The sequence below is a fragment of the Triticum dicoccoides genome, chromosome 4A (assembly GCF_002162155.2).
Source record: "Triticum dicoccoides isolate Atlit2015 ecotype Zavitan chromosome 4A, WEW_v2.0, whole genome shotgun sequence".
In the NCBI taxonomy this organism is placed as follows: domain Eukaryota; kingdom Viridiplantae; phylum Streptophyta; class Magnoliopsida; order Poales; family Poaceae; genus Triticum; species Triticum dicoccoides.
Window position 1 is genome coordinate 32,302,712 of NC_041386.1, and position 14,158 is coordinate 32,316,869.

General features: G+C 46.9%; 2 protein-coding genes across 2 annotated transcripts in view; one reads left to right on the forward strand and one right to left on the reverse strand.

Moving 5' to 3' along the window:
- Positions 1-1,777: 1,777 nt before the first annotated feature.
- On the forward strand, positions 1,778-4,260 carry LOC119288614 (maternal protein pumilio-like). The gene is made up of 5 exons (XM_037568201.1): positions 1,778-2,832; positions 2,925-3,084; positions 3,187-3,362; positions 3,442-3,703; positions 3,798-4,260. Exons 1-5 carry the CDS (start codon positions 1,778-1,780, stop codon positions 3,942-3,944), a joined length of 1,800 nt encoding a protein of 599 aa, XP_037424098.1. The 3' UTR covers positions 3,945-4,260.
- Positions 4,261-9,318: 5,058 nt separating this feature from the next.
- The window catches only part of LOC119284763 (FRIGIDA-like protein 3), a 10,580-nt gene continuing 5,740 nt past the window's right edge, over positions 9,319-14,158 (reverse strand). Inside the window, exons 2-3 of the mRNA XM_037563929.1 lie at positions 10,235-10,407; positions 9,319-10,147 (exon numbers count right to left, since the gene is read on the reverse strand). Of these exons, the coding sequence (XP_037419826.1) occupies positions 9,497-10,147; positions 10,235-10,407 (824 nt within the window). The 3' untranslated portion in view covers positions 9,319-9,496. The remainder of the gene's footprint in view (positions 10,148-10,234; positions 10,408-14,158) is intronic.

Here is a 14,158-nt window from a genome sequence, read left to right on the forward strand (position 1 = left end):
TAGCGAGACAACTAAAACCAGTGCATCATTATAGGGGGGACCACGTGCACATAATGCCCGGCTATCCTGGTTGGGGTCCACGCATCCGATATAGGTTATTACATGAAGCATTTACTCTTTTCCTTGTCAACATCCTTATCCACCCTTTTCTCTCAAAAACTGCCAAAATTGTTTTTTTTGTGGGGGGAGGGGGATAGCGTGTAGCCGTTGCAGGAGGAGCCCAAGCCTGGTAAGGGGAAGACATTAGTGTTTGCCATCAGGGTTGTTCAAGCAGGGAGCAGAGCAAGAGGCTAGCGGGACCGTCGAGCCGCAAGACAAGGTGGGGGGAGGGGGTTGACAGCCCAAGCACCATGGCGAGCAACCATCATCAAATCTCACGGGATCTCGTGTGACCACCGGTAAGTCCCCAAGATCTCACACCTCGCATGCGTGATTAATGGCGGTCGGCGGGGAGGGTTATGATGCGTCTTGCGTGGCGGGATGGTAGAGGAGCCACTGTTGTTGCGGAAGAAGTGTACATTAGGATGGATCTCGCGCAACGATGTGGTTTTGTGCACATAGGGGTTTGGATCTTGCACGACACAATGGGATCTTGAGCGGGAGGGGTCAGACGATGGATCTCGTGTGACCACCGGTAAGTCCCCAAGATCCCACACCTCGCATGCGTGATTAATGGCGGTCGGCGGGGAGGGTTACGATGCGTCTTGCGTGGCGGGATGGTAGAGGAGCCACCGTTGTTGCGGAAGAAGTGTACATTAGGATGGATCTCGCGCAACGATGTGGTTTTATGCACATAAGGGTTTGGATCTTGCGCGACACAATGGGATCTTGAGCGGGAGGGTCAGAGGATGGATCTCGTGCGACATGATGAGATCTTGTATCGGGGGAGGGGGTGGATCTCGCGTGACACGATGAGACCTTATGCAAGGCGGCGCGGATCTCGTGTGGCATGGTGTGGTCTCGTGCTAGGGGAGGGGGATGAATCCCGTCCAACACGAAGTGATGTTATGCGAAGGGAGGGATGGTAAAGCCGAGAGTGGCATGGGGGAGGATTTTCTTTCTTTATACTCGTGTTTGCCCAGGACGCCAAACAAGGCAATACATGTTGGTCACTGGCAGTCTAAAAAGCTTTTGCATATATGTTTTTCTTTCATGTTTTTAAACAAAGGGTAAAAAATGATTTTCTTTCATGTGTTTAAACAAAGGGTAAAAAAATGGCACTCGGTTTTTTCTCAGCTTGTCGAAGAATTTTCATGTTTTCTTTCTTTAACCGACTTTCTGTTGATGGATCTTTTTTTCTCAACTGACATGACATTGAAACAAAATACGGCTTGTAGGAGGGGAAAAACTAAGGGCACAGTAGTTTAAACTGTACAGATAAAACGATTTTTGTTCTGAACGAAGGAACCACGGCAGATACGACAAACAACTTAAATCGGCAGTTTATCTCTAGTCAAAGCAGGTCCCGCACTGCTGTACGCTTTGTAGGAGTATTTGGAAAGCACGGGACTCTCCCCCGATCTCTGCGATCGCACGCCTGTCTGTTACAAATACGTTTCGATTCGATTGCAGGAGGCACCGGAGACGCAGAGACCGCCGGCTCGCCGATACCCTAGTTGGACTCCGACACGCCCGGCACCGCGCGCACCGCGCCGCACGGCGTCTACATAAGGCGCACCCAAGGCCCGCGAATCACCAGCGCGCACCGCCCCCGATTGCTTCGCACCACGATCGATCACCTCGGTTCGGAGCACGGACGCGCGCGATCGACGACGCCATGGATCGGAGCGGACGGAGCGACGACGGCAAGTCCGCCGCCCACCCCGACCTCGCCGACTCGCTGGGCGCGATGGGCCTCGGCAGCAACCCCTCGCCGCAGCCGCGGGGGCAGCAGGAGCAGGCGCTGCAGCGGCAGCAGAGAGCGGCGTGGTTGCGGCAGAGGACCGCGCCGCCACCGCCGGGGATGCCGGAGCAGCAGCTCAGGACGAGGCTGCTGATGGAGGCAGGGCTCCAGGTTGCGCGGCAGTCCTGGTCGCAGCAGTCACAGCAGCACCAGGCCTACCGGTGGGAGGAGATGGGCTCATCGAGCGGCGGCGGCCCCTACGTCTCGCCGATGGGCGCCGCCGCGGCGGTCAATAACCCTAGCGCGTGGTACGACACGGCCGCCGCAGCGGCCAATAACCCTAGCGCGTGGTACAACTCCGCAGGCGCCAACTTCTTCAGTGCGCAGGGCCAGAGCGGTAGCCAGCAGCAGCAGTACACTCTGAGCGCCGGCGCCAGCCAGTACCAACCGGTAGCCTCGCCGGTGGCGGCGAGCTCCATCCCCAACATCAACGCCAGCCTGCAGTACCTGTACCAGCAGCAGTATGCCATGTCCAACCAATCCGGCGCCGGCGCGTACGCCTGGTCCGCGCCCGATGAGGACAAGCGCATGGATCTGAGGCTGAGAGCCATCCAAGCCGCCCAGGCTCAGGCGGGTTATGTGCCGTACAGGGCGGCGCCGGCGGCCCAGCCACGGCGTGCCCGGACGCTGGAGGAAACCCGGTCGCGGCTGCTCAAGGCCCCGATTGACGTGCACGTGGTGACGTTCCCCCAGTCCCCCGCGCACGTGGTGACGCTGCTGGAGGAGGGCGTCAACAAGATCCGGCTGAACGTGCTCGCCGGGGTGACGCACCGCATGCACGACTTCATGGACAGCAGGGACGGGCACGCGGTGTTCGTGGCGCTGCTGCGCGCCTGCGCGGGGCGGGCCGGCGAGGTCAAGGACATCGTGGAGGCCGCCTCCTTCTACTGCAGGCACAACCTGCTGCCGCTGATGAGGCACGACCACGGGTAGGTCGCATTGCTCCTCCTCCTCCTCCTAGTCCTAGCTAGCTACTAGTGCAGGATGTACTATGTGCTAATTAACTGGTCCATGCATGCAGGGAGGATTGCCTGGCGGAGCTCATCTCGGCGGCGGCGCCGTACCCTAACCTGTGCGAGATGCTGGTGAACCGCTTCCTGTTTGAAAACGTGCTGCTGGACCTCAAAGGGGACCAGGTGCTTCACCACTGCTTTGCCACCATGAGATACGAGGACACCAAGGTAAGCTCTTACATTACATGCATACTACTACTTACTCAAGTACACACATGCGCGCCGGCCAGGGCTGATCCTTTTGCTCGTCGTCGATGTATGTTTATATAGTTTCTGGTGGTCTCCGTCCTCCATGGCAACACGCTTGACGCGATGGCCTACTCGCAGTCGCCGGCCGGGTCCAAGTGCCTGGTGGAGTGCTTCAACAATGCCAGAGGCGACGAGTTCGGCAAACTCCGGGCCGTCCTGCTCGACAAGGCCATCGACCTGGCCAGGGGCGAGTACAGGTGCGTAGCCTACCACGATCCATCCATGGTTACGGACTGACCAATATCAGTACTGATGATGATGGATGAATGCATGCAGCAACTACTTCGTGCAGCACGCCCTGGAGCACGGCGACGCGCAGACGCGGCAGCAGCTGGTGCAGCGGCTGATGGGGCAGGCGGTGGGCCTGTCCCTGCACCGCTCCGGCAGCTACGTCGTGGAGGCGTGCTTCAACAAGGCGGGGCTGCTCAACCTCGTGCTCGCCCAGTTCGTGAGCATGGACGACGCCCAGCTCGTGGAGCTCGTGCAGGGCCGCTCCTCCAACTACGTCGTCCACAGGATGCTCGAGGCCGCCAAAGACGTAAGTAGAACCAGCACCTAGCTCCCTCTTTCTGGATCATGGCCGTGTGGCCATGCCTGGCTAGCTCTGACCGTGATCGATGGCGTGCGTGCAGAGGTACCCCAAGGAGACGCTGGGGCTGGCGCGGCGGATCTACAGGCTGCACGGGAACGGCGTCTGGCAGGTGTACGCCGAGAAGGTGATGAGGGTCGTCGGCAAGATCCTGTCTCGCCACTCTCATCACGGCCCCTCGTATCGCTGATCCCCTCCGCCTCCGGTGTGGTGTGGCTGCTTCGCGCCTTAATTCTGTTGTTGTCAACATGCGCACATTATCAATGTTCCTTTGTAGGGTTTTGTGTAGGTGATCGGTCGAGAGCTTTGCGTCTGTGTGTCTGTGTCTGTGTCGTTGTAGTAGCGGAAGCGGTGTGTGTGTTCGGTAGTTTGTTTCTCTATTGTGTGTTCGGTTTGTTAGGGGTGCTGTAAGCGCTAAATATGTATGGCAGCGGTACTTTAGACATTCATTTCTCCAACAAGTATTTTCAGACGGAGGGAGTATGTTTTGTGTCTAGATTTGAACAGAATTGCTATTTTACTGTCAACATTCAACAACATTCGTCATCATTGAATTTTTGCATGCTTGATTGTCCGCTACGATCCGTCGGAAACTTCGGCCGGAGGCTTTTTGCTTTGAATTTGGGCCGGTCTTTCTGTCTTGAATTCATGGTTGATATTAATTGTAATTTGGTGATTTCGTTGTGGTTTCTGTGTGTTCGGTTTGTTAGGGGTGACGTATGCACTATGTATGGCAGCAGTACTTTGTTTCAATGTTTTGTGTCCAGATTTCAATAGTTTGAGGTATTTGTCTAGATAAATATTGCAGTTTTATAAACAGAATTGCTATTTTACAGGCGATTTTTTCATCTAAATTCGATTTTTTTGCCCGATCATGCTATGATTCATGCTGGAAACTTCAGCAGGAGGCCTTTCTTCTTGAGTCTGGGCCGATATTTTATTGCATGGGGGCACTCATTTTTCATGTTGTTATTTTTGTCTATGTTTGGTTCCTTTGAATTAATCATTCTAAATTACTCATTTATGGTTCATTCTTGCTAGCTCTCTATTTTTGTTGTTAGAATTTATATTAGTTGCAAATTTAAGTACTACTGAAATTATTTCCATGCTTGCCTTGTATTTCTTTATGATCCATTCTTCTTCTCCCAGAATTAGTATTGTTAGTTTGTAAGTACTATATAATTTTTACAGTTCCAAAGAACTTGAGGAGGTATTGCTGATAAATTACAATTCTTGTTGCACTACCCTGTAATGCTGTAAATGTTTGCATCTTCAACTATGTTTTCAACTAAGTGAGAATTAGCCTTTTTTTTATAAGCATCTCCTTTATTAATTGGCTACAATTGTAGCATCTGAGCCAATCAAGGGGATGACAGCCATCGGGGCAACATCCATCCATACATTAGAAGGATTGGATCTATTTAGACTAGCTAATTTGTGTGCTACCTTATTGTTCTCTCTAAAACAATGCTCATAAACAATGTGATTGGAATCTAAAGACATGAAGTAACAATCATCAAAAATCGCACTGGCCACCGAAGATGAATAGCCCTCTCTGAGCGCTGCGATCACCTCCACATTATCTGAATTTACTTCAACTTTGCTACATCCGGTTGTGCGAGCAAGATTTAGGCCGAATCTGATTGCAATTGCTTCTGCGGTAAAAGCATTATAACAGAGTCCAAGTTTCTCATTCGCAGCAGCTATAAACTTGCCTTTGTGGTCTCTAATGACAGCACCTACTGAACCTTCAGGTACTTTCTCATCCAACCTCCCAAACGAACTCTTGGCCGTGGGGAATTCGCTGCTATGAAGTTCTCTGCCACGGAACGTACAGCAAGGTTGATCTGTGGCGCCGTTTGTGGATCACCTCCATATGTAATTTTCCTCCTTTCCCACCACATATACCAACATCATGTAGCCACCGTTTCTCGCAGTCTCGGCAATCCTAGTACATGGATATGATCGTCCGGTAGACTGAGAAGAAAATCCAACACAACCTCCCCACATGTGTTCATCGCCAATCCCCTCTGTATAACATCCCACACTCCAAGGAGTTTCCAAACCTGAACCGCAACTGGACATTCAAATAGCAGATGACGGATACTCTCCGGTCCTTGGTTGCATACTAGACAAGTTCGAAATCACTAATTGAGGAGTACTCGTTGCAAAGATCAGTCCAATTCCCCTGGTTGTGACAAGTGGCGCACATGCAGCGCACCACTTGTCGCAGCCCGGGAGTTTTCCCTTTTTTCGTAGATCCGTTTATTCAAAATGTTTTATCTCTCAAACCGTGCGTCCAAATCTCGAACCGCTTTCACCGTTGAATTCCTCGCGTCGAGATCTTCAAAACTAGATCCCATGTTGATAGATTTTGATGAACTTTTCTTTCACGAAAAAAACCGAACGAAAAAAACAAACCGGAAGTACGGGTTTTTTCCCTTTCCGAAAGAGGCACGCCCGTGCCTCTCACGAAATCACAACCGTGACTCTCGCGAAAGGAAAAAAAAAAGAGAAAACATGTTTTTTTCCATGAGGAGGCACGGCCGTGACTCTCGTGAAAGCACAATTGTGCCTCTTGTGAAAGCACAATCGTGCCTCTCGCGGAAGCAAAACCGTGACTCCCGCGAAAGAAAAAAAATAGAAAACGCATTTTTTTTCGTTTCCGAGAGGCACGACTGTGACTCGCGAAAGCACACCCGTGCCTCTCGTGGAAGAAAAAAAACAGAAAACACGTTTTTTTTTCATTTTCGAGAGACACGGCCGTGACTCTCGCGAAAGAAAAAAACGCGTTTTTTCGCGCAAAAACGTCGAAAAAAACCCGTTTAAAAAATTAAAAAAACAAAATTCGAAGGGAGCGCCCAGAGCGCGACACGTGGCGAATGGCTAAGAGCACGCCAAGTGGCGCTGATCGTTGCGAGGCTCCCGAAGGAGCGGTCGTTAACTAGTTGCTCTCAAGTTCCACACCGAATCCCATGTAGGTGTTGGCGAGGAAGAACTCGTCGTACCTTGCGAATTGTGGCCAAATTTTGACTCCCAGACGGCGTGATATGCTGATTTTACAGTAAACCCACCTGTTTTAGTAAAACTCCAAGCTAAAAAGTCTGTCATTTCATATACTAGTAGTGGGATTGCAAGAATTTTTTGAGCATCAACACTACAAAATGTTTGGTTTATCAACCCCGAATCCCAGTCATCTGACACTGGATCTATAAGCTCTGACACCCGAGAGAGGAGGTGATTCCCTCTACTAGAGATAACCTTCCTGGATGGAGATTGTGGGATCCAACTATCTTCCCATTTTTTTAGCCCTTTTTAGTCTTGCTCACAAAGTAAATTGTGTGTAATACTTTGCAGCCAGTGTAAGTTAATTGCTTGCATACAACTGTCAGCTTGTAATTGACTAAAATTTGAATGAAGGTCAATTCATTTTTAATTGAGTGTTAAATACTCCCTCCGATCCAAAATAAGTGTGTTAGTTTAGATCTTTGTTCAAAACTATGACACTTATTATGGATCGGAGGAAGTACTTATATTGAACTTAGATCACAGTTACATCGTCCAGAAGTACCATACTGCCTGGAAGGTCAACCCAATTATTACAAACTTTGTTGTTGCTACAGCATCCCACCACCATGACTGTCCCGTCGAGAGAATCTGATTCTGCTTGAACCTGATGGAAACAAGAGAATTAGCGAAAAGTCCATCTCACATATTCATCGCTTCCATCATCATAGCATCCGAAAGCAATAGGGACGTACTCGCATTGAGCAGCCAGGAAGTAGCCCTTCTTGTCGCGTATGACAAAGGCAGTGGCGCCTGAACCTTCGTCTTCATGGTATGACGCTTCGACATTTACCTTGATGAACTTGGGTTCATGTTTACTCCCCTTGTGATCAGGATTACTAGGGCTCTTCAAGTTTGGCTTCAGAAAATTTCCAAGGTGGGACTGGTTCATTGTGAGTAATTTGCCTCTGAATCCACCACAAGTACCAACAACCGATAGGAATGACCTCCTTATGGTTCAACGATGGCATCATCTCAAGATTAACCGCTGGTAGTTCGAACAGTACGAGCGTTCCTGTGTAGGATTTTGTAAGGTGGTCGCCCAGAGCTTGGGTATGTTTGTGTCTGTCATTGTAGCATACTTTGTTGTGTGTCCAGATTCAAATACTTTGAGGTAACTAGATAATATTTGCAGTTTTATAAACATAATTGTTGTTTTACAGTCATTTTCTTGTGTCTTCATTTGAATTTTTGTCTGTCGGACAGTGCGCTATGATTAATACTGGAAACTTTGGCAGGAGGTTTTTTGTCTTGAGTTTTTTTTTTGCCGGTATTTTGTTGCAGGGAGCACTCATTTTGGTCTCGAGTTCATGGATGATATTAATTGTTCCCTTGTATATCATTCCCTTGTACTAGCATATAGTCAAGAAATACTCGATACGGAGCCAAGGGCATTTCCCCTCTTTTCGGAAAAAAAATTATTCTAAATTTACCCATTTTATGGCTCCTTCTGTTCAAATTCACATTTGTTGTGAATTGAAGTACTGCTGGAATTATTTTCATGTTTTTATGGTATTAATTTATTCACCTTCTCCCAGAATTAGTATTGTTAATTTTTTACAATTCCAAAGAATTTGATTTATACTACCTCCGTAACTAAATATAAGGCGTTTTTGCAGTTCAAATTGAACTGAAAAAACGTCTTGTATTTAGGTAGTAGTTTATAGGTGTTCTATATAATTTGATAGTGGAGGTATCGCTTGATGATGAATTTTACAGTTCTAAAGTAACCCGAGTTACAATTCTTGTTGCATTACCTGGTAAGTGTTGTAATTGTTTGCATCTTCAACTATATTTTAAACTAAGTGAGAATTGGCCCTTTTTAGTCTTACTCACAATTTAAATTTTGCATAATACTTGTTCTGCAGCCAGTGTCATTTTCTGTTGAATGTTAAATAGATGCTCAAACAATGATAATGCCTTAGGAAAGCCACCATGGCTAGCTTTATTAAACTTATATCACGGTTACATCATCTACAAGTGTGTTGACAATACTGCCTGAATGCTCGTCAACCCAATTATTACAAACTTAATTACAAAAACTAACTTAGCTCATGGGCCACATGTTAGCTGCTCGAGGATAATGACTAAACATGACCTTTCTAACATATGTTGCCATATCAACGCACTCTGCCAAAATTGCTGCTGCAGCATCCCACCACCGTGACTGTCCAGTACAAAATTTGATGACATCTAGAGAATCAGATCCTGCTTGAACCCGATGGAAACCAAGAGAATTAGCAAAAACTAGCCCATCTCGCATAGCCATTGCTTCCATCGATGATGATGGCGTGATCTGAGTACCAATCAGTTACACAGCTCCTTGGCGTTTGCACATTGAAACAACATATGCCGTCGCTGCAAGGTTACAAACAATGTTGTTTCACGCAACAAAAAATAGATACAATGTTGTTGTTTGAGTATTAGAAAAACCCCACTCAAAGTTCTCTTTAGAACAAGCTAAAAGTACGGCAGAGTGTGCAGGTGCAACACAACACTGAGTCACCAAAATAAGCTTGACATTGATTCAGTTTTTTTTTTTGGTCCGAGATTGACAAAGTTTGACACTGTTAATTACATAACGGCAACTAAAACATCAATAGAGATATATACAACTATATTTAGCATCTAAGCAGGTCTCGATCCATACCAACGTTTGATGTCAGGTAGCATCATCTACGGATTATACTTCGACATATTAGACAAAGAATAACTGTAAGATGAACCCTTCTTATTGGATGCTCGAGAGACATACGCAAGGGGGTCTTCAGAATAGAGCTTTGACCTTGATGATGCGCTGGCACCTGGAACACTCAAACCACCTGATCTGATCGACGCCAAATTATAGAAGTCTGCCACGCCGCCATTGTACTGAGTCTGAACAGATGAAGCAGCCAGGGTCTCATTCTGGATGCCAATGGGACGCTGGTTCCCAACAGAAAGCAATGGATCATGAGCGGTAGCTGGAACTATGTTATGGCTAGAAACAGCTTGGTACTTATTTGCAACTCTAGCTGTAGGGAGGCTCTGCCTTAACATGAGCTCCTGACTCCATGTTCCTACCGGGCGGGTGTTCTGGCCTAAGGAACCTTGTACGGCACTCTCTGGAAGCTGTGGTCTCTTCCTGGAGTCCAGAATGTTCTTACTTACTTCACGAGCAGCTGCAGCAGCAGCATTGGCTGCTCGCTTTCTCTCTGCACTTTGCAGATCCAATAGTGTCATTCTGTTGTTAGCTTCTTCCAAAATAGGCAGCTCTTCTAGTTTGTGTTCTTTAATGAACTTCTGCAATGCTCCGAGCAATGTCCGCTCTTTTGCATCACCTGCATCCTGCCGAAGCATTTTAAGAAACGACAATTCAGACGACCATGAATACATGATGTTCATAATAGATGATACTCAAGGCAGCAGAGCTACCTGAGAGGCAGGACCGTCTCCCCTGATGCGGATCATGTTCCCAGCATTTTTTGCATCATTCACATATGACCTAAGAATAGGCAATAAAGGATATTTGTGCACTAAATTAAGAGCTTGGATAAATTTGACTGCATCGAGCTGTTTGCCTTTGTTTATCATTGCCTGAGTGAGAACTGGTGCAAAGAAAACATGCGGAGATTAATATTCTCATCATCTCAGCTGATAGAACTAACAAGGTGGAACAGAAAATAACATACAATTGACTCTTACAACATAAAGCTCAAACCAGAAGGCTACACAATAGAATGAAGTGAACAAACAGACACCACACACAGGCCGAACAAACAAGAAGATCAGATATAATTAAATCCTCTCATCTATGTCACTTAATGTTGGGCAGAGCTGTATTCGATACTCATCGCCTTCCCAAAAAATTCTCCAAAGATATGCTTAAAGTACCAAGTATAAAAATTAGTACAACCTAGGGAGAAAAGGGAGAAAAATGGAAATAAACGATGAATTGAACTAAAATTCCAAACTGAGCACATAGAATCAGAACAGCACCAAGTGCCTAGGGAGAAAAGGAGGAGAAAAAAAGGCAAAGAACAATGATGTGAACTACAATTCCCAACTATAAGTGTTAGCATGATTATACATTTATACAAGCAAATCACAAAATAGATCAAGAAATATGTTATGTTGGACAGCTGAAAACAAAGCAAAGGTGAAAAGATTCTCAAATAGAGAATTTAGAAGCAGTTAGCAAACTAATACAGAGAAATAAACTGCACACTAACATGGCCATGAGGTCATGACTCAGGCAATTAATGGGAGCAATTGCAGCATTCACTATATGCCAATCAGTCTTGGGAGTTGTTTTACAAAGGTGTCATCACAGGTCACATGATGCAGTCTACAACATACAAATTTAGTGTATAGAGTAAATGAAGAGGCCTAAAAATCTAACAGAAAAATCAGAGAACAATGTTTAAAAGTTCAACAATAATTCATGAACCAAGGCAAGTTAGCAACTGAAACCAGTATGATATGAACAATAACCAAATCAAAGATTAGCTGACATAACCATGAGCACTATACAAAACTGCTAGGAGGTTTTACAGAACAGTATAAAGCTAACAACAATCTCCAAAAGAAAACATATCATTTGGGGTTTCTCCTAATGAACAGTTCAAATTTAATCCCTTCGACCCTGCCATACACTTACATTATAAGCTCACTTACAACTAGTAACTAGACTCACAAGATAATAAAGCAAAACTAAGTGAGGTTATTGGACAAGTCCAAGATGATCGCGGATAAACTCAGCCTATAAACTGATATAGGACAATAAGGCTCAGCTTGTACTTGCTGAATCGTGTTATGCTGAACTTATTTTATAACCGGGTGCTACATAAAAATAACCATGAAAACAGGAAAGAGTTAGCTACCAAACGTTCAAATAGAGAAAGGCTGGTTGGGCAAACAGGATTATTATAATCCACCACAATGCCAAACGTGCCCTAAGAGCCATTACGCATCCCCTGGAATAGCTCCACCTACTATTTGGTGTTGAAGCTTAAAAGATAACTAGATCATTGGTGGCGCGCGTTGCCGCACCCATCCATTGTGGCATTGAGTTAGGTAATTGCATAGAAATAGACACGAAACATGCATGTTGAGATGGTTGTATGTTTGCAAGATCCTCATTTTTATCATACGATAGAATAACACTCACAGGAATTTCTATAAAAATTGCACGCGTTGCTGCGTCCGTCATTTTTTCCAATAGAATGACATAGACTTGCATAGTAAATAATTAAATATATATAAACATGAAATATATAGGTGAAAGTTGCATAAAATAGCCCACATATTGACAAAAAGATAACTCGGCAATAACATAGTAAACATAATTAAGTTTCCCTTGTTTCATTTCGTATGCATGCTACATTCGTTGTGGATAAGTAGCTAAATCCATGCAATTAGCTTGGATTGCCAATTAGAAGTTTCATTTTGCATGAGTAGCTAAATCCAGGCAATTAGCTTGTATTGCCAAGTAGAAGTTTCATTGTGCATAAGTAGCTAAATCCAGGCTATTAGCTTGGATTGCCAAGTAGGAGTGCACCGACAAAACTGAAAAGGAACTGGGTAATCAATCTTCTGACCAAAAACAGATGAATGTGTGTAGGTGGAAGCAAAATTGTCGTTGTACGAAAAATGGATAGAAATTTCATTAACTTAATAAGGTAACAAACTTTAAAGTTACAACCTGGACTCGGGAATGCTATGTCGTCAAGACAATGCGTGATATACTTATTTGTCTAGAAAGAGGGCACCCACCAGTACTAAAAAGAAATATGCTTACCTGGATAAAAATTTCCTGAAAGTACCATTATAACAATATTAAGTGTGGACAAATAAACTGAAGGGTTGTGTGGCACAGCATGCCAATATCCCATGAAAGATTAATCTGATATAGACAATATTGTAGAACCATATAGAATTTATTATCGTAAGACATGTTCGGTGATGTGGAGGCGTATATTTCCATAGATAAATAGTAATCCACGATCTCAGTATTTAGGTCACGTTGATAATGAAAAATATTAAAATCTATGCCCATTTGATGCAGGCATATCATTATCTCGAGACTCCACGGAGGCAAAAGGAAAAGAGACCGACAAAACATACATAATAGGAGAACATTCCATGGTTGCTGGTGAGTCACCTAAAATTCTAGGTGTTGTTGCTGTTCAACTTCCCTGTAGCAACAAGAGGACATGAAATAAAAAATAAACTTTTCATTGAATTATCACTGTACCTTAAACAGAGCGAAACAACGAGGGACCTTGACTGGCGGAGCAGCTTTTCATTGAATTATAGATGAAGAAATAATAGGAGAGTTTTAGGCTGAGCATTACAAGAAACAGCAAGCGCCCGTTGTGCAAGGTATAAAACAACAGAGAAAGAGAATCAGTGCAGCTCTGTCGATCGGAAGGACGGAAGGTTGCAGAACTGCAGCGTTCGCTCCCACATACCGAAAAAGGGTTTCCCCCCGCTTTGTATTCCAAAGCACCAACACCGATTACAGAGCAAACGCTGGGGCGAGCAGCACAACAAGCCAAAGAAAAAGAAAAAGAAACAATGCCAACACCGGCAGCTCGACAGACGCGAATGACCTACAACCACTGCGCCCTCCGAAATCTACCCACCACGATCCTAGGCTCCGATCCTCCGTGTACCAAGCAGCACCTCCAGGAAGGAAACGACGCCGACGACGCTGCTGCCCGGACGTATCCTAGGGTTTCCCCCGGCACACGGAGGGTAGAGGGGAATGAAGACCACCGACACCCTCCAGGGAGGAATGGTGGCACCCGTAGGCGTCACCGCACCGGAGCCGGAAGATCCGGCAAGGATTTCTCCCAACTCCAAACCCCACCGCCCAACCGGATCGAAGCCAACCAACCAGCTCGCCGCCCACCGCCCACCAGCATGCGCCACCGCGGTCGCAACGCCACCCACGCCGCCTCACTGAGATCGCCACCACGAGGCCAAGAGAACGAGGAGGGGGCGTTGGACGATGGGAGCAGCAGCGCCGTAGCCGCGCGGGAGGGAACCACCTCCTCCGCCGTCGTGTAGGAGGCTTGAGCCTCCGGCACCGTCGCGGTCACCGTCCGGACGCAGCAGCAGGGCATACCAGGCCACCCCTGGCCCGGCCAGGCCCGAATCGGGCCCGCTAAGCCCCGCCGGCCACGCTGCAGCAGGACAGCGCCAGCACCGCCAGCACCCCAACGCCCATCGCCGCTCCCTCGCCTCCTGGGAGCCACGTCGTCGACCCGCCCCGCTGTTGGCCCGCCCAGACCTAGATGGGGTCCGAAGGGCCCAGATCTGGGCCGAGCGGGCGCCGCCTGGCCGCGCCACCCC